This window comes from Oncorhynchus mykiss, chromosome 6 (genome assembly GCF_013265735.2).
Source record: "Oncorhynchus mykiss isolate Arlee chromosome 6, USDA_OmykA_1.1, whole genome shotgun sequence".
Lineage (NCBI taxonomy): Eukaryota > Metazoa > Chordata > Actinopteri > Salmoniformes > Salmonidae > Oncorhynchus > Oncorhynchus mykiss.
Window position 1 is genome coordinate 60,837,580 of NC_048570.1, and position 22,391 is coordinate 60,859,970.

Genomic DNA, 22,391 nt, shown 5'->3' on the forward strand with positions numbered 1-22,391 from the left:
GTGCTGTCCTTTCTGCTGTACCTGATTGTTCACTTAATCCAGCTTGGACCAGCCTGGGGAGCCAGATGCAGACAGACCCTCATACGATGAACATTATACAGTCAGTGATTAGCAGACAGACCATACATGGAGCTACAGAAGTATAATCCACTTTATAATCCACTTTAAGAGTAATGTTGATTTTAAAATGTTTTTTTTTTTGGCATTTAAGAGGTCTTTTTAGTATGAAGCAACCACTAAATCCTGGTTGATGTTGCGAATTGGGAATCATGGCGAATCCTGACCTAGTATTGTTATTTTACCTACAGATCCAACATGATCTCAGTTTGATCACCCTGTTGCAGGATAACTTTTCTGCAGTGCAGGAAATGTAAAACTTGTAGAGTATTTGATGTTTAAAAAGGCTTCTGAAGTTTATAATTTCCACTTTAAAATGTTCCCTTACGGAAAATGCATCAAACCCCATACACAAATGTCCATTAATTATAATCCACATAATAATTTACATTTCCTGTTGCTGCAGGATTATCTTCCTGCTGTAGCAAACTGTCTCAAATTAAGATCCTAAGCATAGCGGTCTAAGACACTGCATCTTAGTGCAAGAGGTGTCACTACAGTCCCTGGTTCAAATCCAGGCTGTATCACATCCGGCTGTGATTGGGAGCCCCATAGGGCGATGCACAATTGGACCAGCATCGTTAGGGTTTGGCCGGGGTAGGCCGTCATTGTAAATAATAATTCGTTTTTAACTGACTGTGTTTAGTTAAATAGAAAAATCTAATATAAATGATACTTCTCTGCTGACTACTTTCTGTGTTTCTGACAGTTTGCTGTCGATTACAGTATTAGAATCATATAAACAGTAACTCCATTCTGAGCACAGTGTCTTCCCTTTCACCATTGGACTGTTGGATCTGTTTGTCCCCTTGAATCACATTTTAGCTCTGATCCGTGAGAACAGGAGAGTATATTTTAAGCAATCTGTCAGATTATTTTGGCAGCCCAATCTTGGTATAATCTCTGGTTCTGGAGATAGATTGCCCTCAATCTATCTTGGCTATCAGACTGTAACATCCCCATGTAGTTTACAGATTAGGAGAATATGTTCTCTCCTCAAAAACCACAGAACATATTATATAATGTATTATGCAATTCTATTCAGTAAATATTATATCTTTGTTTGCAGACCTTTTAAAACCTCAAAAGTTTCAAATCATCTTGAAGAGACTGTCGATAGGGCGCTAACGCACATCTTTGCAGGTGTAAAATTATATATTTTTTATCAGTCTCATTTGAATTTTGTAGTGAGGGAAGCCCCCTCTGAACACAGCAATCACCTGGCAGATTAAATGAATGAACAGTCTTGATAAATATGGCAACATAGGTTGGTGTTTGATAGTAAAAACCCTTTATAATGTTGCATGGGACCGGTGATGATCAGATTGTCTGTTTCACGACAGTATCTGACAGGCTCTTAAAGATGCTTTACAAAGGTTAAAACACAGCAGTTATTGGCAGTGTGTATCAGGTACCAAGGTAAGACCCAAGTGAAGACTGTGTGAAGTAACAATGTTTATTGTAAAAACAGGGGCAGGCAAACGACAGGTCAAGGCAGGCAGGGGTCGATAATCCAGAGTAGAGGCCAAGGTACAGGACGGCAGGCAGGCTTAGGTCAGACGGAGTGGTCAGCTGGGCAGGTACAGGTCAGGACAGGGCCAAAAACCAGGAGGACAAGAAAAATAGAAACTGGAAAAAGCAGGATCTGAGACACAAACCGCTGGTAGACTTGAAGAAACAAGACAAACTCGCAACAGACAGACAGACAACACAGGTATAAATACACAGGGGATAATGGGGAAGATGGGCGACACCTGGAGGGGGGGTGGAGACAATCACAAAGACAGGTGAAACAGATCAGGGCGTGACAGTGTGTGCAGCCTGTGACGCTATCAGGTTGCAGACCCCTGGGTTAATCACAGCCTGGCATAGGGGAGGTCCAGTAGGCCCTGAGGGGAGAGGTCAGTAGGGCTCACTGGGGGCTCCGCACCACACAAAGGGGAGTGTGATCCAGCAGGCCTTTGATTCAGGTGGGAGTACTAGTGTGGAGTGACTGGGGAGGAAGCAGGGCAGCAAAGGTCCAGTGGTGGTTAGGGGTGGTCAGGAGCCTGAGAGAGATGACCCTGTGTAGTGGTGGTTAGGGGTGGTCAGGAGCCTGAGAGAGATGACCCTGTGTAGTGGTGGTTAGGGGTGGTCAGGAGCCTGAGAGAGATGACCCTGTGTAGTGGTGGTTAGGGGTGGTCAGGAGCCTGAGAGAGATGACCCTGTGTAGTGGTGGTTAGGGGTGGTCAGGAGCCTGAGAGAGATGACCCTGTGTAGTGGTGGTTAGGGGTGGTCAGGAGCCTGAGAGAGATGACCCTGTGTAGTGGTGGTTAGGGGTGGTCAGGAGCCTGAGAGAGATGACCCTGTGTAGTGGTGGTTAGGGGTGGTCAGGAGCCTGAGAGAGATGACCCTGTGTAGTGGTGGTTAGGGGTGGTCAGGAGCCTGAGAGAGATGACCCTGTGTAGTGGTGGTTAGGGGTGGTCAGGAGCCTGAGAGAGATGACCCTGTGTAGTGGTGGTTAGGGGTGGTCAGGAGCCTGAGAGAGATGACCCTGTGTAGTGGTGGTTAGGGGTGGTCAGGAGCCTGAGAGAGATGGCCCTGTGTAGTGGTGGTTAGGGGTGGTCAGGAGCCTGAGAGAGATGACCCTGTGTAGTGGTGGTCGCTGTGTGAGGGACAGGGAGGAGGATGAGAGAAAGTGGGACAAGGAGGGGGAAGAGGGGGAAGGGAGAGAGCAGGTGACGACTAGCCAGACAGGATGACCTCTAGGCCACTGAAATTTGGACTCATAGCTGTCGCCATGAGATTTAATGTCCCTCTGGGATGCTGGAGGTACAGCATCTGTTGAGAGAGAGAGAGAGAAGAAAATAAAAAGGGTATAACAAGAAGTTCAACTTGGCTGGTATGCATGTGAGTGAGTAGTCAGCTATCCAAAAAGTTTTGGGTGATTTTATTTGGCCACCCCAATTTTTCTGGAATTTTAATATTACATTTTTTTAAATTGTTGAACATGAAAGACTATAAAAACACCAGCAAATGTTTGAAATCTGCTCCAAAGTATTTCCACACATAATAGAGAGATATATTTAATCGTATAAAAATGTAAGCAAGGTTTGAAATGATTATGTTTTAGTCAAATATTATATCTGTTTGGGCTTCTTGCGGTCAATTTGCCGTCTAGAAATGATTTGTAATTATGTTCCAGCCCCCTGACCATCCGCTCAATATTTTTTTTTTGCCAGCGGCTGAATGTAGTTAATGATCCTTTACCTCATCTCCCTGAATGAAACAAGTAGCACCCGAACCCCTGTTAGAACTCCGACAACGTCTGGTTGTCTGCAGACCTCATAAGCAGTCTAACATATGGGCCTATATGTCTCCGTTCCTAAGCCCTAATAGGATCAGACTGGGAGCTCAGGCCCAGATCTCTGCACACAAAATAAGTGGTGCTCTGCGAACTGGAGGTTTACACAGACACCTTTAATAGAGCCTGTCATTCTGGGCCTTCCTAGCAGCTCTGGGACGCACCAGAAAGAGGTTTGCCATCCAGGTTTTATGTGTGACAATCCACTGTTATCAGCGCTCGCATTTATCGGTGTATCGAGTGTTGACAGTAAAATAAATGATGGAATGTGTGCCGCTTTGTTGCTTAACATAATACACATATCATATTTTTACTGTGTGTGGTTTGATAGGAATTAGTGGTTTGAGGTTTTATGCTTTACCACAAATCAATTTTTTTTTTTTTAATTGTGTTTTGCTTTGCTGTTTAGTGTCTGGGCTGATGTTGTTGTTGTGTTAGCTTACATATTTGATCTTGGCAATGAAATCCAATAATATTTCCCAGAGCTTGTCTAGGTGACTATGACAAGTGTTGTGTTTATTTGTTTCTATTTCGGTTGACATTTTGAACCCAGACTGTCTACTAATGCACACACATCTACCCAGGGCGTTTGAAATGAAGACTTATTACTCAGTCACTTGAATGAATCATGGAAGACTTTCCTTCTCATTTAACAACACACTGATCCCCATGTGTGAACACGCAAGCACACACACACACAAACACCGACATCCACACATTCACTTAGCTGTAAGTGAATGCTGGCTCTGCTCCAGCAGGAAGAGCCTAACGGAGATTCATTCGCTCTGAGGTTAGGCAGTGGAAGCCTGCCCAAGAAGTGCACCGCTCCACTTTAAAACAGCCTATCAGGCTCACAACAGGGAAACGGTGTGAGTAGGTTCCACAGGAGGTTGGTGGCAGCGTAATTGGGGAAGACGGGCTCGTGGTAATGGCTGGAGGGGAATGAGTGGAATGGTATCAAATACATCAAACACGTGGTTTCCATGTGTCTGATGACATTCGCTCCGTTCCAGCCATTATTAATGAGCCGTCCTCCCCTCAACTGCCTCCACTGGTAGGTTGTTCCTAAGAACAGAAGGCCTTTTCTATTAATGTGGCAGACTGGAGGTACTTGAGGCTGCTGTCTTCACAGGAGTGGTTGGGAACCTGGATGAAAACCCATTAACCTGAGTAGTAGTGTTGTTTTGAGGCTGTCATTGTATACTTTGTCTTAAATGTGATTTATTTCATTCTGCTTTGAAACTGTCAAAACAGGGCCCTAGAAATGTTGGCTTGAGTCCCTTCTCATGCCACCGGACTATTTACATTGTCCCCCCCCCCCCCATTGGTTTTGTACACTGCTGCTACTCGCTGTTTATTATCTATCCATAGTCACTTCACCATTACCTGCCTGCACTAATTACTTCAACAGGTTAGTTTTGGTAGTTTGTGTTGAACATAAGGAGAAGAGAATGCCTGCCCTAACCTATGCCACATCTGTGTTGGGTCTACATGTGTTAATTGTCTGTTGTTTTAGGCCACAACACAACGGGAAGTTTTGCCAGGGCTCCAGTCGTCTCAACCAGCTGTGTAACACAAAGCCGTGCCAGCCCAGCGGAGTGGACTTCCGTGCTCAGCAGTGTGCTGAGTACAACAGCAAACCCTTCAGGGGATGGTACTACAAATGGAAGCCCTACACCAAGGTGGAAGGTATGGCAACTATTTGTTCAATTCCCCCTGTAATTAGGAACAGGGTAAATGTTTAATGAGCAAATAGAGTCCATCTAGAATGCACCTCATTCAGCCAGATTGGATAGATTCACTGTTTGTTAATACAGTACAGGCTTGTTAAAAAAAAGTGCATTTAATTAGCATTGCAGATTGATCAGAGCGTTATGTCCTGGTTGACAAATTTGAATGTTGAAGCCAAAAACATGCCTCATGTGCACCACATCAATGTGTCAGTCTACTCTACATGTGTATCAGTCTACTCATGCCTGGGAGGGCTGTGGATAACCGGTCAGTCTAATCTACATGGGAAACATGTAGCCACCTGCTCTCTCAGGGAGAAGGAATATATTATAAAGGAAGCCCTTAAGGCAGGTTTTACCTGTGTCTACAGCATACATACTGTATGAGTGAGAGAGAAGGGAGGGAGAGAGAGAGAGAGAGAGAGAGTTTGGCTGTCACCCCATTTACCTTAGTGAGACGCTGATTCATGAAGATGCAAGCAGCAGATCCCGAAAAGCCTCTTGGGGACTGAGTTGAATGGTCGCTCCGTGATTGTAGAGTGGTTCCACACCGCTCGCCCTCCTCCCTCTCTCTCCCCCTGTGGAGGGACACTCCCTAAGGCCCAGCCCCCAGGGCAGCCTGTAGTGTCTGACTGTGGCACAATTTCAGAGGACAAGCCGAGGTATCAGGAGGTAAGGGCAGTCTAACTGGGCTCTAAGCACCAAATCCAATAGACTTTATGAAATCAAGGGACTTGGCCTACGGAAGTGAATTACTAACATTAAATGTCAAATAGAAATGCTTCTGGAATGCATTCAGTGGTTCACATCCTCTGTAATGGAACAGATTGACATTAAGACAAAACGGAAGGAATCTGAATAGCCAGAGTCCCAAAACTGAAGCTGGTCAGATAATGATGCCCCTGTGTCACTAGGCTGTTGCCATGCTGCTGGTAACACCCCTGTCATTAGACTATGACTGTGTGTTGAACAGAGAACCCGGAACCCATGTCTGGAACTCTGTGTGAGATCTGTGGAGAAGCTGCCCTCCCTGCATTCCTGTTTTATGGGCCCATTTGTAACAGCCTTTCAGGTTTGACGTATGTGTCAGAGGTCTGCTACTCAGTCCCCAGAGGGTCCGTACATTGCACTGCAGTGGACATGCATCTTTAACACAATAGAACCCCGAATACACTATTCACCATTACTCCATCGATTGGCTCCTAGCTTGCCCTCATCAATTGGCGAGTACGGTTCCTTCATTACCATAGGCCTTTCCCAAGCCCCACATTGTAATATGGAGTGTACCAGTGACAGAGAGAGGCCATACGGAGGTTTGTGCTCTTTATGTAGTCCTGGAGACTCACACCTGGGAAGGAGGAATTGGTTAATGCACAGGTGCAGAGTAACCTCCATGATCTTGTTTATAACACCTGTTAAATCTTCTCTATGTCCTCTGCAGCTGAGGATATCTGCAAGCTGTACTGCATCGCCGAGGACTTTGACTTCTTCTTTGCCATGGCCAGCAAAGTCAAGGACGGGACATCCTGCTCAGACCACAGAGGGGACTTGTGCATCGAAGGAGTCTGTGAGGTAAAGTGCAGATTTGAGGAACATGATGTACAGCAACTCATTAACTACATCTAAGTCTACTGAATGTGATGTAGGACCCAGGATGCCTTCTGTGTTGTCCAAGTTCCTTCTGTTTCTTCCATCTTGTAGCCGGTAGGTTGTGACCAGGTGCTGGGCTCTAAGGCAACTCTGGATGCCTGTGGAGTTTGTAGAGGGGACAACTCCACCTGCAAGTTCTTCAAAGGCCAGTACGTCCTCCAGCACAGAGCTAATGGTACGTCAAGCGCGAAGACTGACGGGTCAATTTGATGCAGTGGAAGAGAGTGGGAGCTCTGTTGTCGGACCATTCTGGCACAGTGTCATTGGGGCAGAGTTATCTGAACATCACAGGATGAATTCTCTAGCAGATGCCACTGTGGGGGATACGGTCCCTTCCTCCAGACCTCATACTATACTCTCACAACTGGCTAAGAGCAACCTTTCCAGATCACCGTCTGTGTGTATGTATGTGTGTCTGTGTGTGGCCCTTTAAGGGTCCAATAGACAAAGCTCTGTGACTGAACCGAAAAGTGACCGCTTGGCAGACCTAGATGTTGGGTCATGGAGCACAGGCTGGGGTTGCTTCTAATATAGTGGAAAGTTATTTATGTGGCCGCTTGCATGCGTCGTCACACCAGGGCAGCCGTATACTGCAGAGAGTTATAATGGTTTATGCTGTCTCAGTGAATTAAGCTTACTGTCTCACCTCTTTACTGAAAACACAGCACCGTATGATCATGTTATATAAAACACTGTGTAATACAATGTACAAAGGTAAGATTAAAACCAGGGAAAGTTGTTAGTTGAAAGGTGTTTTCTGCACTGGTAATCTACTTTTGGGTTTGGTCTTGATGATAATTCATCCCAGTGAAATACTTGAATATACACAGGACAGTGTAATGAGTGTTGCCATGTTGTACAAAATAAGAATCTCTAATAAATCAATTTCCTGACTCTCAGAAGGTAAATGAGCTCTTTCTCTCCCTGTTCAGAATACTACGCCATGGTGACCATCCCACCTGGAGCGCGGAGCATCCATGTTCAGGAGATGGAGATCTCCACCAGCTACCTGGCTGTGCGCACCCTGAAGAGGAAGTACTATCTGACAGGGGACTGGACAGTGGACTGGCCTGGAAAGTTCCAGTTCGGTGGGACGGTGTTTGACTATCAGCGCTCTTTCAACCACCCAGAGAGCCTGTACACGGCTGGACCCACTAATGAGACCCTGGTCTTTGAAGTAAGCTGCCCCTCCGTCCCCATCTACCCTGACATCCGTTACCGAATTAGCGGTGACAGGGCCTTGGCGCAGGGCTCGGATGCTCACCCAGATGAAAACAAGGCCAGGCTGTAGTGCAGGGTGGGCGGGAAAAAAGAGAAAACTCCCAACAACAACAACGAGGGGTTCAGGATGAATTGTGTCCTGATTCTGATGTTGTCGGGGCTTTCGTCTCTATAATCAAGAGGTCTGGGGTTCAAACAGATCGCCATGTGCTTTGAACTTCCAGGTTCGTGCACTTCATGCAAAAGAAGAAAAAAAATATGAAACCAGGCCAGCGGCTTTAACTTCAATAGAGTGGCAGGGAGAGGTGTCAAGCATCTCAAAGCAGTGGCCGAGAGAGAGAGAGAGAGAGAGAGAGAGAGAGAGAGAGATAGAGATAGAGAACGACAGAGCGAGAGAGAGGAAGCCAGAGAAGGGAGAAAAAGTGGTCAATTAGGCTAAACGGGCCGACGTGCTTCCATATTCACCATTAAGGTCAAGGTGGACACCTCACCTTATGTGTCACAGGCTCTAGTATGTGATCCTATGATTTAGTGTCTTCCTTTTAAAAACGTAAGGATGTAGACATAGCAGCTGGTTGGACACTGCAGAGTTTACACGCCCGTAGGACATTCTTTTGTCTTACCTGTCAGAGCAGAGGCCTAAGCTCTGAGGTAAAAGCAAGCCTTTACTTGTCGTCACTCACTGCTGCAACTGATGGTCGAAAAGAATAGAAATGAAGCTCCTGACAGTCGAATGAAAACAAGTGTTATTGATTGTCCTTGGAGAATAAGTGGCTCTCGAGGTTGCTCATGCTTTAGTTTGTATATTTAAGAGTTAGGGTGTTGAGAGGCAGAGGATATATTCCCCAGATAGCTATGTAAACGGTGGCAAGCTTTTTTCACATGCCCTTTGAACTCTTAAAAAAAGAGGGGGAAAACCAGGTGAGTTTGGAAAGTTTGGTCTGTTATCTATCCACCAAAGGCAAGGTGAAAGTAATGTAAAAGCTAGTTTGGACAAAGCCCTCGGCCTCGGGCTGCCTGTGAACTGAGAGCTGAAGTTTAAATGGCGCCTATAAATATATGAGAAATGCCATAGTAAAATCCCTGGAATGCCTTTCAGTAATTTTTGTCATTTTGCAGAAAGAGTGGATCTGACCATGTCATTTCTAAATGTTTTTCTACATGTTTTTTTGTTAGCTTTACATCACCACACAAAGTTCAAATGGCCTGATTTGATGGACTTTAAAGTGCTTAGTGCTCCATTCTGAGTGTGGTAACAGCATGCTGCTCGCTGCACTGACGTGGTTTCTCCCATGTAGCCTGAGAGTCATGTGTCCACTAGTGCGGTTAGCAGTAGCAGGGTTAGCAGTAGCAGGTTGCTGATCTGCAGATGAGAGGACATTAATCTCTCTATGTTCCGTAATTACAAAAAAGAAGAGAGGGACCCAGTTTAAAAGATTAAAAGAATTCTGCAATTGAACTGTATAGATCTGAAGAGCTTGGGTCAGGGCACAGAGAGAGAGAGAGAGAGACTTAAATGCGTTCCAAATTATAAAGGTAGCAGAAAGGGAAGGAAACTGGGTTCCACTGAGCCTGGCAGATCTTTTACGCTGTCGTGGAAAACTAGAACAATGTTGATGGCTCTGAGACCCTGACTCGGCTAGAAACAATTCCTGAAAACAAATGTTGAAGAGTGGTGAGGGTAAACTCTGACCGTGTTCATGTATATAGCCAAATCAGACGGGAGAATGTCAAGAAAAAGGCAGGGAGAAATGAGACACAACATATGGTGAGCTCTAGGGATGTTATTTGAATTGGAATAGGGATTATCCTCTGTATTGACAAAGTGGCAAAGTGTTTGGTGGGGTCACGTCAGTCGAGAGCAGAGGATTGTGGACCTGGGCAGCAGGCAGGCAGTAGGTGATGCTGGGGAGTTGTAGCGATGTCTGCCACTCTGTAATTCATCATCATTTCCCCCTTAGCCTAATGAGCGCTACAGTGAAATTAATAATATACCCTGGTACAAAATAGGAATTATTATTTTCATAGGCATTAATCTACTCTTGTCATGTGAGAATGGCAAAATGAGATTGTTGGGTTTTTGTCTGTTTGAAACCACTGCGGCATATCAGAGAGAAGTCATGCACAGTGAATTAGGTTGAGGCTTGGATGGCGGTGGAGGTGGGGAGAGGGCATTTAGGGCTGTGGACTATCCCAGGCAGGCAGGGTTAGGGAGAGCTGTCTCGTGTTGTGTCTGATGTCAGGGCTCCAGATGGACAGGGGAGCCCCTGGGACTGCGTTCTGGAACTTGTGTTTGCTGTGCAGTGCCAGCAGTAAATTTGGACCGGTCCTGGAAAGGCTAGTGTGAAAAGGTCCAATGGCACAGGTCCAGGGCAATATATTTAGCCTGGAAGCTCTGGGGGTTAGCTTAAAGCTTTATTAAGTTCATAGCTAAGTCAACATTTTCCACCTCACTTTCTCTTTCCACTAAACCCTCTCTGCAACGACTCCTCTGATAACGCTTTAAATCCAATTCGCTTCTCACCATACCTACTGCCCAGGTTCTTGGTTTCTGTTACCTGTTGTGGACTCACTGGAGAGTGCCTCTGGAGCCCGTACAGAGCAGTCTCATGTTCGTATGTCCTGCTTCACTGAGCTTTGGAGAGCGCATGTTTCAACATCTATCCGGATGCACATAAAGTTCATATCGCTGACCGTGCCCACGGGACAGATGTACAGTCATTTTATCTGATCCCAGTACATTGAACAGGAGGACCTTTCCTTCAGACATCTGATCTCAGTACAGATGTCTTCTCCATGTGTAAACCCCCTGCCTCTGCTCTAGTTGGACTACAATAGGGATAATCTACGGTGAGAGCTGAGGCTGTTAGCATATTTAGCTTGTAAAAGTCTGAACCCCCTGTAGTAATTAAAGTGTGTGTGTGTGTGTGTGTGTGTGTGTGTGTGTGTCTTACTGGTTTACATACACAACAACATTTGAGACAAATGTTAGAGTTTGATATGAGAGACAATTACTTGTAATAGGTAAATAATTAGCCATTTGCTTGCAGGCCTGAATCAGTGTCACTGCTGCTGGGCATTGTCAACAAATCCATCAGTTTGGCGGTTTGAATATTGACCCCAAAATGTTTTGACCAAGTATATGGGGAACAAAGCAGCCCTTCATTTGAGAGAGAGCTTTCCACTCCATTAGAAGCAACCCCAGCCTGTGCTCCATAATCCAACATCTATGTCTGCCAAGCGGTCACTTTTCAGTTCAGTCACAGAGCTTTGTCTATTGGACCCTTACAAGGGCTACACACAGACACACACAAAGACTTGCACGCGCACACACATGCGCACGCACACACACACACAGTTCCACAGCACCATTGTCACCAAGTCACCAGTTTCCTGTCACTTCACTTGTCTTAGTTTTTCATTGTCATTCTCTATGGTCCATTGCTTGGAACCACTTCAGGGTATGCTTAGCCTTGTCTATTTTGGCAGGGAGGGGAATGACTGCTAACCACACTTGTGGAGGTGCTAATACAGATCCAATACCTCACTGTCATATTTTCCCTCTCTCCCTCAGATCCTGCTGCAGGGTAAGAACTCGGGTGTGGTGTGGGAGTACACCTTGCCCCGCAGTGAGAGGAAACCCAACTACACATGGGGAGTGGTTCGCTCTGACTGCTCGGCCCCGTGTGCTGGAGGTGAGCCCAGGATGAGAGAATTCCATGAGTGTGTGTGTGTGTGTGTGTGTGTGTGTGTGTGTATGTGTGTGGTGCATTGGGCTAGCAGGAAGTGCATTCTGGCTCATCAAAAGCATCTTTGTAAGCAACAGTGAAAAGGTTGCACGGTCTCCCTTGGTCCTTTACAGACCTCCCTGAGTACTCTATCCTATTCACTCATCAATGTATGTCAGCGAATGTGTGTGTTTTTATATGTGAGCCTGGATCAGTGGCTCCCTTGCTCTATTCACTCTATCCCAGTAGGGAGGGTGAAAGCAGACAGAGAGCTCTAGACAAGCTTACCCAGTCACTATTTCGTTCATACTTTACTTTAGTTGTCAAGCCCCCCTGTGTTGCTCAGACGGGAGAAGAGCTTGGGCTTTGTGTGTGACCTTTTCAGTGGTCGTAAAAGACAAGGCAAACTGATAGGAATGATGATGTCTGTCTGTCTACCTCGCTCTCCTTCTCTCTCTCTCTCTCTCTCTCTCTCTCTTTTTCTCTCTTTCAGGTCGGATCTCGACAAAAGCCATCTGTTTGCAAGATCAGCGGACCCAAGTCAACTCGACACAGTGCAACCCTCAGACCCGACCAGTGCTCAGCTCTCACCTGTGCAACACGCAGCCCTGCCCAGCCTAGTAATTAACCCTCTCTTTTTCAGTCTGTCTCTCTGTCTCTCTGTCTCTCTCTCTCATTCTGACAGACACATACCACAACCTCAGCCTACTGTCTGTGCTTTAGTTCCATTGGCGAGCTGCTGTGGCTTGGTCTGGGAGGCTGGTGTGGTCTCTTTGCTGCGGGCAGGGACCACTCAGCCTTCTCTCCCTGTCGTGTCCTGCTGGAGAGCCCCGTACGTTCCTTACCCAAGGCTCCGGCTCCCAAACCAAACGGAATTAACATACCCTCCAGACAGGGGCAGGCCGGCTTGGTTTTCCCAGCACTGGCCCCAGCTCAAAGCCACAGCTTCTGGACCAGGCCACAGGAGAGAGCTGCCCCAGTCCCACTCATGCTCAGTTTCACCCTGCCTGACTGTCTGAGTACTGCTCGCACTGATAAGGTTCAGCACAGAGACAATTCTGAAGAAGACCTCCGCAGCCTCTCGTTTCTCCTCAATGAGTGGTCTTCACCACCGGAGACAAAGAATGAAGATGCTAGAAAAAGTCAGACAATTATTAGCCCATTATTAACAACTGTCTGCTAAATTGGGATCGTCAACAATGTTCTACAACCACGACAGACCAGTAAAAGTAATTTCCAAACACTTACTGGGCATCAGGATGGAATCCTTTCAGACATTTTGGTTGATCTCATCATTCAGGGAATTTATTTCAGACACCAACCATTTTCTTCAGATACTGGATGCAATTCTCAACTTTGCAAATAAAAGTTGGGATATTGAATGAATTTCACTTCGGCTCTGCTCCAGTGACAATCCATTCAGCTCCTATGGGACTGACTCGATTTACGATGCTCCATCTTCAAAGGAACAGCCATGAACCAGTCAGTAGAGAGACTCTTTGAGCCTGACACGCTGACAAAGAGATGACAAACGTTTCTCTCTCTCGCCACCCGCCTGTCATCCTCTCCTTGTTGTTGTCTGCCTGTGTTGTCCGATGTCCCACCCCTACACTCACGTTACAGTACAGCGTATATGAGTGATGGTGGGTGAGGGGGAAATCAGGACCATACAACTGTTTCCTTAAAGAAACAATAATAACCAGTGCAGCTTTCCCTGTCAAAATCTTGACAAATCGTTCAATAACAGTGGGTAATTGAAATGACTCTAAGCCTGGTGGGAGTCAGTGAGTGCCTTTGGTGTGTATGTTGTGTCAGCGCAGTACTGTTGCATCTTGGGGAGTGCGGTGGTACATCATTCTATTCTACATCATTATCTCTCGAGACATGTTTGTAGGCCTGGTGCTAGACCACTTAAACCACTCACTTTCTTCTGTGTTCAGGGGACTATCGTCGTAAAAATGTGACAGGGGCACATACCACAGAGATCACCTTCTCTTCTTCTGTGGTATGTGCTGCGGTCACATTTTTACTACGTCACATTTCCACAGGCGGCTCCGTCACTGTATAGAAGAAGGCTAAGACCCGAGACTGTGCTGCCCGCCTGTCTCTGAGAGGGTTAATAACCAGCCAGCGCGCTATCAGTTACGACTTAAACATGCTGCCACTCTTTCTCTGTGAGGCTCCCACCATTTGAGAGGGGGTTTCTTCCCTGTAATCTGGGTCAAACTATATCTGTTATCTAGGGGAAAGGTTTAAATGGACCAGACCACTAATGACCTCCCCCCGTGTGAGTTGGAGAGGAAGTGTGCCGTCCAGGTGAATGATATCATCAACATAAATCCACGAGCAGAGTCCTGTTCATCAGTACCAGACTCCTGAATCAGTGGACCCTGTTTCCCGCTGATTAAGTGTCAGGATTTATGGGATACCTTTTTACAAATGCTTCCAAACTGTACGGGCATGTTATCAAAAACAGAGAAGGAGGAGCGTAAAAGAGGCCTCTTTCCATCGACTATCTGCAGTGCTGACAGGTCTGTCCATGTTTTATTATAGAGAGAGAGTCTGGATCCCCATAGGGCCAGATCAGTCTAGCCAGCCAGGAATCCAGCACTGAGTCCCAGCCCTATTGCGCCAACTCCAGCCTTAGCACCGGTCTAGAGCCCCAGCCTCAACCAGACAATGCAGGCTTGCCTGCAAGGGCCACTTGCTTTCAAGCAGTCACTGTGCAGTGTGGGGCATGGCGAGATCAAACACCACGAGGCCTGCTAGGAGCCAACTTTATCTGCCAGCCCAGGATGTCACCGGAGAGATGAATGTTAATGCCTTAAAGAGTTTTGCAGTTCCCCTGGTGCATCCGTTTCTACTCTCTCTCTCTCTCCTTTCTTCTGTCTGTCTCCCAATGTTACTTTTACTTCCTTTTTTATTTATTTGACATGATTATTTATTTAGTTTATAGTTTATTTAGTGCTCTGAAGAAGATTCCTGTAGGCAGGCTGCAGCTGTAGAGTTACTTATCTGGCTCGTCCTGGGTCGTTGTGGCACGTGCACCAAACTCCGGGAGAAACGGGGAGACATCAGCAGGCAGGCCCAGAGCAGGGAGTAGGAGGAGGTGCTCAGAGAGGCTGCTGTTTTAGAGTGATGCTTGAAGTCACTAACCTGAAGTGCTGTTGGTTGCCGTGCAACTGCTACTTTGCACTTGAATAGATTGTTAGTATAGTAACAGGTTGTGCATCAGATGGAAAGTCAACGTTTGCCAGTGAAATGCAGCCCGCACCATGACAGTAAAATGTAACCACTGCATGAATGTAAAGCGATCCAGTATTTCTCAATGTTCCCAACATTTTTCAAGTTAAATTGTATGGCTGGAAATATGGGAGTTATTGAAAGATTCCAGAAATACAAATTACAGCTAAGCCAACATTGGTTTGCAGTGAAGCACAGTAATTCAAGCTCATTCCAGTGACATATTGTTATTTATATGGCAGTGAAAAAAGAGAGAAGAGAAATCTGAACCGGTGCTTTGCTAGACGGGTCGTGTTTCTCCCCTCAAAATTGCAGTTTAGCCTTCTCCCTCATTTATCAGAGATGGGTTTGAAGGGAAATGAAAGGTCTGACAGAAGGGCAGTAGGAGTGGCTGGTCGGCAGCGGAGCCTCAGAACTCGACTGAGTCAGCTGTCCGTCCTCCATGCCCCTGGTCATGTGGTAGTCGGAGCAGTCATTTGCGCTAATCTCCCTACGCCCAAAATGCCAAGACACAGTCTATTTTAGAGACTGGCTGCTTTCATCAGAGGCTGAGAATGATCCACAGATACCAGAAGGCCACAACTAGTGGATACGCTGAGTGTAGGATCCTGTCCCTCCCTACAGCCAGACCAGACCAGGCCAGGGGAGAGGAGAGTTGGGCTAAGGGGAGCTCTGAGGGGAGCTTTGGGGTTAACTGAAGGTGAGAATCGGCTGTATAAGGTTAGCCTTATACTGTATGGTGGAAACCTTGCACTGTTTTAGTATGTTGTACACAAATCATACCACATTTTATTAATCACATACTTGGGAAAAAAAGGTGTAGACTTACAGTGAAATGCTTACTTACATCCCTTCCCAACAATTTTTACATTTGTTTTATTTTACCTTTATTTATCTAGGCAAGTCAATTAAAACAAATTCTTATTTACACTGACGGCCTACCTCGGCCAAACCCTCCCCTACCCTGGCCAAACCCTCCCCTAACCCGGACGATGCTGGGCCAATTGTGCGCCGCCCTATGGGACGCCCGATCACGGCCGGTTGTGATACAGCCCGGGATTGAACAAGGGTCTGTAGTGATGCCTCTAGCACTGAGATGCAGTGCCTTAGACCATTGTGCCACTCGGGAGCAGAGAGAGAAAATAGAGAAATAATAGAAAAGTAAAACATAATAATAAAAGTAATAATAGTTACACAATTAGTAACAACTTGGCTATATACAGTTGAAGTCGGAAGTTTACATACACCTTAGCCAAATACATTTAAATTCAGTTTTTCACAATTCCTAATCCTAGTAACAATTCACTGTCTTAGGTCAGTTAGGATCACTACTTTATTTTAAGAATATGAAATGTCAGAATAATAGTAAAGAGAATTATTTATTTCAGCTTTTATTTATTTCATCACATTCCCAGTAGGTCAGAAGTCTACATACACTCAATTAGTATTTGGTAGCATTGCCTTTACATTGTTTAAATTGGGTCAAATGGGCAGCCTTCCACAAGCTTCCCACAATAAGTTGGGTGGATTTTGGCCCATTCCTCCTGACAGAGCTGGTGTAACTGAGTCAGGTTTGTAGGCCTCCTTCCTCGCACTCGCTTTTTCAGTTCTTCCCACAAATATTCTATAGGATTGAGGTCAGGGCTTTGTGATGGCCACTCCAGTACCTTGACTGTTGTCCTTAAGCCATTTTGCCACAACTTTGGAACTATTCTTGGGGTCATTATCCATTTGGAAGACCCATTTGCGACCAAGCTTTAACTTCCTGACTGATGTCTTGAGATGTTGCTTCAATGTACCCACATCATTTTCCTCCTCATGATGCCATCTATTTTGTGAAGTGCAACAGTCCCTCCTGCAGCTTAGCACCCCCACAATTTGATGCTGCCACCCCCACAATTTGATGCTGCCACCCCCGTGCTTCAGGGTTGGGATGGTGATCTTCACCTTTTTCCTCTAAACATAATGATGGCCATTATGGCCAAACAGTCCTATTTTTGTTTCATCAGACCAGAGGACATTTCTCGAAGAAAGTATGAGCTTTGTCCCCATGTGCAGTTGCAAACCGTAGTCTGGCTTTTTTATGGTGGTTTTGGGGCAGTGGCTTCTTCCTTGCTGAGTGGCCTTTCAAGTTATGACGATATAGGACTCGTTTTACTGTGGATATAGACACTTTTGTACCTGTTTCCTCCAGCGTCTTCACAAGGTCCTTTGCTGTTGTTCTGGGATTGATTTGTACTTTTCGCACCAAAGTACGTTCATCTCTAGGAGACAGAACGCGTCTCCTTCCTGAGGGGTATGACAGCTGCATGGTCCCATGGTGTTTATACTTGCAAACTATTGTTTGTACAGATGAACGTGGTACCTTCAGGCATTTGAAAATTGCTCCCAAGGATGAACCAGACTACAATTTATTTTCTGAGGTCTTGGCTGATTTCTTTTGATTTTCCCATGATGTCAAGCAAAGAGGCACTGAGTTTGAAGGTAGGCCTTGAAATACATCCACAGGTTCACCTCCAATTGACTCAAATGTTGTCAATTAGCCTATCAGAAACTTCTAAAGCCATTACATAATTTTCAGGAATTTTCCAAGCTGTTTAAAGGCACAGTAAACGTTGTATGTAAACTTCTGTCCTACTGGAATTGTGATACAGTGAATTATAAGTGAAATAGTCTGTCTGTAAACAATTGTTGGAAAAATTACTTGTGTCATGCACAAAGTCGATGTCCTAACCAACTTGCCAAAACTATAGTTTGTTAACAAGAAATGTGTGGAGTGGTTGAAAAACGAGTTTTAATGCCTCCAACCTAAGTGTATGTAGTCTTCCGACTTCAACTGGACACCACCGGTCCAAAGTTTTAGAACACCTACCCATTCAAGGGTTTTTCTTTCTTTTTTACTATTTTCTATTTGCTACATGATTCCATATGTGTTATTTCATAGTTTTTATGTCTACACTATTACTCTACTATGTAGAAAATAGTAAACAATTAAGAAAAACCCTTGAATGGGTAGGTGTTCTAAAACGTTGGACCGGTAGTGTACACGGGGTACCAGCACCGAGTCGATGTGTAGGGGTACGAGGTAATTGAGGAACGAAATGACAGATAATTAACAGTAGCAGCAGCGTATGTGATGAGTAAAAAAAAGTTTGTGCAAAAATGATCAATGCAGATAGTCCGGGTAGCTATTTGGTTAGCTATTTAGCAGTCTTATGGCTTAGGGGTAGAAGCTGTTCAGGGTCCTGTTGGTTCCAGACTTGGGTGGCTGGAGTCTTTGACCATTTTTAGGACATTCCTCTGACATCGCCTGGTTTAGAGGTCCTGAATGGCTGGGAGATCGGCCCCAGTGATGTACTGTTTATGTTATGTTTAGATTCTCATGTGTGTGCTGCGTGCAGAGGTGGGTACTGATGCTTGTAGAGCACATGTGCAGTATATGTGTGTGTGTGTGCGTGTGTCTCTGTACTTCCTGTGGGCACAGGGGAGAGAGTGATAAGAGAGTGGGGAGAGAGTGAAAATAAATTATACAGATTGAGGAAATCTGTGGTTCCTTGCCAGGATTAGGGATCTGTCTCATGTGGTTGACACGCTTATGACAGAGGTTAGGAGGGGAATGTATACAGTCAAATGATCTGTTTGGATAGGTTCCCTGCTGACTTTGCTGAGTACAGCAGTTATTTTGCTGTACTCACACAGTGTGTGTTTGTGACTGTGAGATTATGTGCAGGTTTATGAGTCATTCTAAGAGCTATACCGCCATTCTGTTTCTCATAATTCAGTGAGTCTTTTTCGAGGAGCATTTTGTTAGTTTGGTACTTGGGCTGACACATCTCTCCATTTCTCTCCTCAGCTGGACGACAGGGGACTGGGGGCCCTGCAGTCGGTCCTGTGGTGGCGGGCAACAGACACGTCACATCCAGTGCTTGCGTAAGGTGACGTACCAGCGGGAGGAGGTGGTGGCTCACTCCCTGTGCCCGGTCATCGCCCCGGCCCAGGTGCAGCCCTGCCACACCCAGGCTTGCCCATCTGAGTGGAGCTCTGGAGCCTGGTCACAGGTAGGCCACACTTCGCGACATGCCCATATACTGCCTATTATAGTTTGAAAAAGGTTGTTTTTGAAATCTTATTTGAATATTTATTTTTTTGATTCTATAAGACTTTGAGATGTGTCAGCTAGCACTGCAATTAATTAGCAAATGTCTGTGGTGGCCTAATGTATGGGGAAACCACTCCTCTGCCCTCTGCTGGACACATGGTTAATTGCGTACTCACTGGCCTGAGAACAGGACACAGACTGCAGAGAACTATTTCAATCATATTATCGTCATTAATCACACGCCATTATTGTGAGTCCCTCAATTTAGTTGGCTGGGCAAAACTGACATGGCCAGATTTATAGAGGCTATGAATACCTAGTCATTATCAGTGACAGTGTTCTCCATCTTAGTCAGTAGTGACTGGGATCTCCGCCTGTTGTTTCTATAAAAGCCTGTCTGTCAGGGATACCGCAGATACCTGGAGGGGCGTTTCTCTTTACTGCATTATCTGATGTATATGCTTTTATTAAGCAGTGCACAGTATAGGATACAAATAAAATGACTTTTATTCCAGGTCTTTTCACGTCTATTCAATACATCAAACATACAGTGCCTTGCGAAAGTATTCGGCCCCCTTGAACTTTGCGACCTTTTGCCACATTTCAGGCTTCAAACATAAAGATATAAAACTGTATTTTTTTGTGAAGAATCAACAACAAGTGGGACACAATCATGAAGTGGAACAACATTTATTGGATATTTCAAACTTTTTTAACAAATCAAAAACTGAAAAATTGGGCGTGCAAAATTATTCAGCCCCCTTAAGTTAATACTTTGTAGCACCACCTTTTGCTGCGATTAAAGCTGTTAGTCGCTTGGGGTATGTCTCTATCAGTTTTGCACATCGAGAGACTGACATTTTTTCCCATTCCTCCTTGCAAAACAGCTCGAGCTCAGTGAGATTGGATGGAGAGCATTTGTGAACAGCAGTTTTCAGTTCTTTCCACAGATTCTCGATTGGATTCAGGTCTGGACTTTGACTTGGCCATTCTAACACCTGGATATGTTTATTTTTGAACCATTCCATTGTAGATTTTGCTTTATGTTTTGGATCATTGTCTTGTTGGAAGACAAATCTCCGTCCCAGTCTCAGGTCTTTTGCAGACTCCATCAGGTTTTCTTCCAGAATGGTCCTGTATTTGGCTCCATCCATCTTCCCATCAGTTTTAACCATCTTCCCTGTCCCTGCTGAAGAAAAGCAGGCCCAAACCATGATGCTGCCACCACCATGTTTGACAGTGGAGATGGTGTGTTCAGGGTGATGAGCTGTGTTGCTTTTACGCCAAACATAACGTTTTGCATTGTTGCCAAAAAGTTCAATTTTGGTTTCATCTGACCAGAGCACCTTCTTCCACATGTTTGGTGTGTCTCCCAGGTGGCTTGTGGCAAACTTTAAACGACACTTTTTATGGATATCTTTAAGAAATGGCTTTCTTCTTGCCACTCTTCCATAAAGGCCAGATTTGTGCAATACACGACTGATTGTTGTCCTATGGACAGAGTCTCCCACCTCAGCTGTAGATCTCTGCAGTTCATCCAGAGTGATCATGGGCCTCTTGGCTGCATCTCTGATCAGTCTTCTCCTTGTATGAGCTGAAAGTTTAGAGGGACGGCCAGGTCTTGGTAGATTTGCAGTGGTCTGATACTCCTTCCATTTCAATATTATCGCTTGCACAGTGCTCCTTGGGATGTTTAAAGCTTGGGAAATCTTTTTGTATCCAAATCCGGCTTTAAACTTCTTCACAACAGTATCTCGGACCTGCCTGGTGTGTTCCTTGTTCTTCATGATGCTCTCTGCGCTTTTAACGGACCTCTGAGACTATCACAGTGCAGGTGCATTTATACGGAGACTTGATTACACACAGGTGGATTTTATTTATCATCATTAGTCATTTAGGTCAACATTGGATCATTCAGAGATCCTCACTGAACTTCTGGAGAGAGTTTGCTGCACTGAAAGTAAAGGGGCTGAATAATTTTGCACGCCCAATTTTTCAGTTTTTGATTTGTTAAAAAAGTTTGAAATATCCAATAAATGTCGTTCCACTTCATGATTGTGTCCCACTTGTTGTTGATTCTTCACAAAAAAATACAGTTTTATATCTTTATGTTTGAAGCCTGAAATGTGGCAAAAGGTCGCAAAGTTCAAGGGGGCCGAATACTTTCGCAAGGCACTGTACCCGGTCTACACTGTTACAGTACGTCATACTGTCTTTGAGAGTTCTCGAGCTATCTCAAGTTGAGTGTGTCTCTTTGCAGAGAGAGCCCAGAGTGATTTAGTGCACTGACTTCATCCCTTATTGACGGCATCCTTCACAGGGTTCAGACGCAACACTGAGCATATGCCTCCCAGTATGATTTCAGGCTGAGTTTACCAGACCCTCTGTTCCTCCGCTCTCCTCTCAGTGTTCCAAGTCGTGTGGGCGTGGGATGAGGAAGCGTGGCGTGTTCTGCAGGAGCACTGACCCCGGAGCAAAGGCTGTGGTGGTGCCGGACAGTATGTGTAAGCCACACCACAAACCCAAGGCCCAGGAGACATGCGTCGTGCGCCGCTGCCCCAAGAATGACCGGCTGCAGTGGTTCACAACACCCTGGGGCGAGGTAGGGACTCACGGAGGCAGACAGACAGACGCACATGCTGTACAAACACACCCACACATACTTTGTATAACCTTGTACACACCGGCACACAAAGAAACCCATACATGCATTGAAGATTGTCTAGACAGAAATGCATTTGTGACGAACATACACATCCAGAGTGCTGATGCTGTGTCCCCTCGTCAAAACAAATCAAATAGCCTGAATACCAAAGGCGAACATTTCAGACATTCACTTTATAAGTTGAGCACTGTTGCTATGGCGATGTGGGCTGACCTTGTCTTGTTCTCTCCACTGTGGGACCAGCTGTATTTCTCTCTGAGGGTTCTCGCATGGTCTTATTCTCTCCGTTTTATTTTGCTAATGGTGCCTCCTCTGGCTGTTCTCTCCGCAGTGCTCCACATCCTGTGGCCCAGGTGTCAGAAGCAGAGAGCTGCGTTGTAGGGAGAGGGATTCACAGGGGGGCTACACAGAGTTCCCTATGAGAAGGTGCAGGAACCTTCCCAAACCCTCTGGGGAGCTCCAGCAGACCTGCAGCATGGGGCCGTGCCCAGAGCCTCGACTTGTCGTCCCAGGAAGAACAACCAGTGCAGTGGTCCTGGGCTGGTACTCTTCTCCTTGGCAGCAGGTATGTATATCCACTCTCCATCCACCCTGC

General features: G+C 45.6%; 1 protein-coding gene across 2 annotated transcripts in view; it reads left to right on the forward strand.

The window, feature by feature from the left end:
* Positions 1–22,391, forward strand: part of LOC110526274 (A disintegrin and metalloproteinase with thrombospondin motifs 18) — a 47,878-nt gene that overhangs the window by 21,997 nt on the left and 3,490 nt on the right. For both annotated transcript variants that reach the window (XM_021607089.2, XM_021607090.2), the window contains 9 exons: positions 4,977–5,149; positions 6,632–6,762; positions 6,892–7,015; positions 7,773–8,017; positions 11,636–11,756; positions 12,283–12,409; positions 18,886–19,090; positions 21,539–21,733; positions 22,128–22,361. In XM_021607089.2, coding sequence (XP_021462764.2) covers positions 4,977–5,149; positions 6,632–6,762; positions 6,892–7,015; positions 7,773–8,017; positions 11,636–11,756; positions 12,283–12,409; positions 18,886–19,090; positions 21,539–21,733; positions 22,128–22,361 — 1,555 coding nt within the window. The remainder of the gene's footprint in view (positions 1–4,976; positions 5,150–6,631; positions 6,763–6,891; positions 7,016–7,772; positions 8,018–11,635; positions 11,757–12,282; positions 12,410–18,885; positions 19,091–21,538; positions 21,734–22,127; positions 22,362–22,391) is intronic.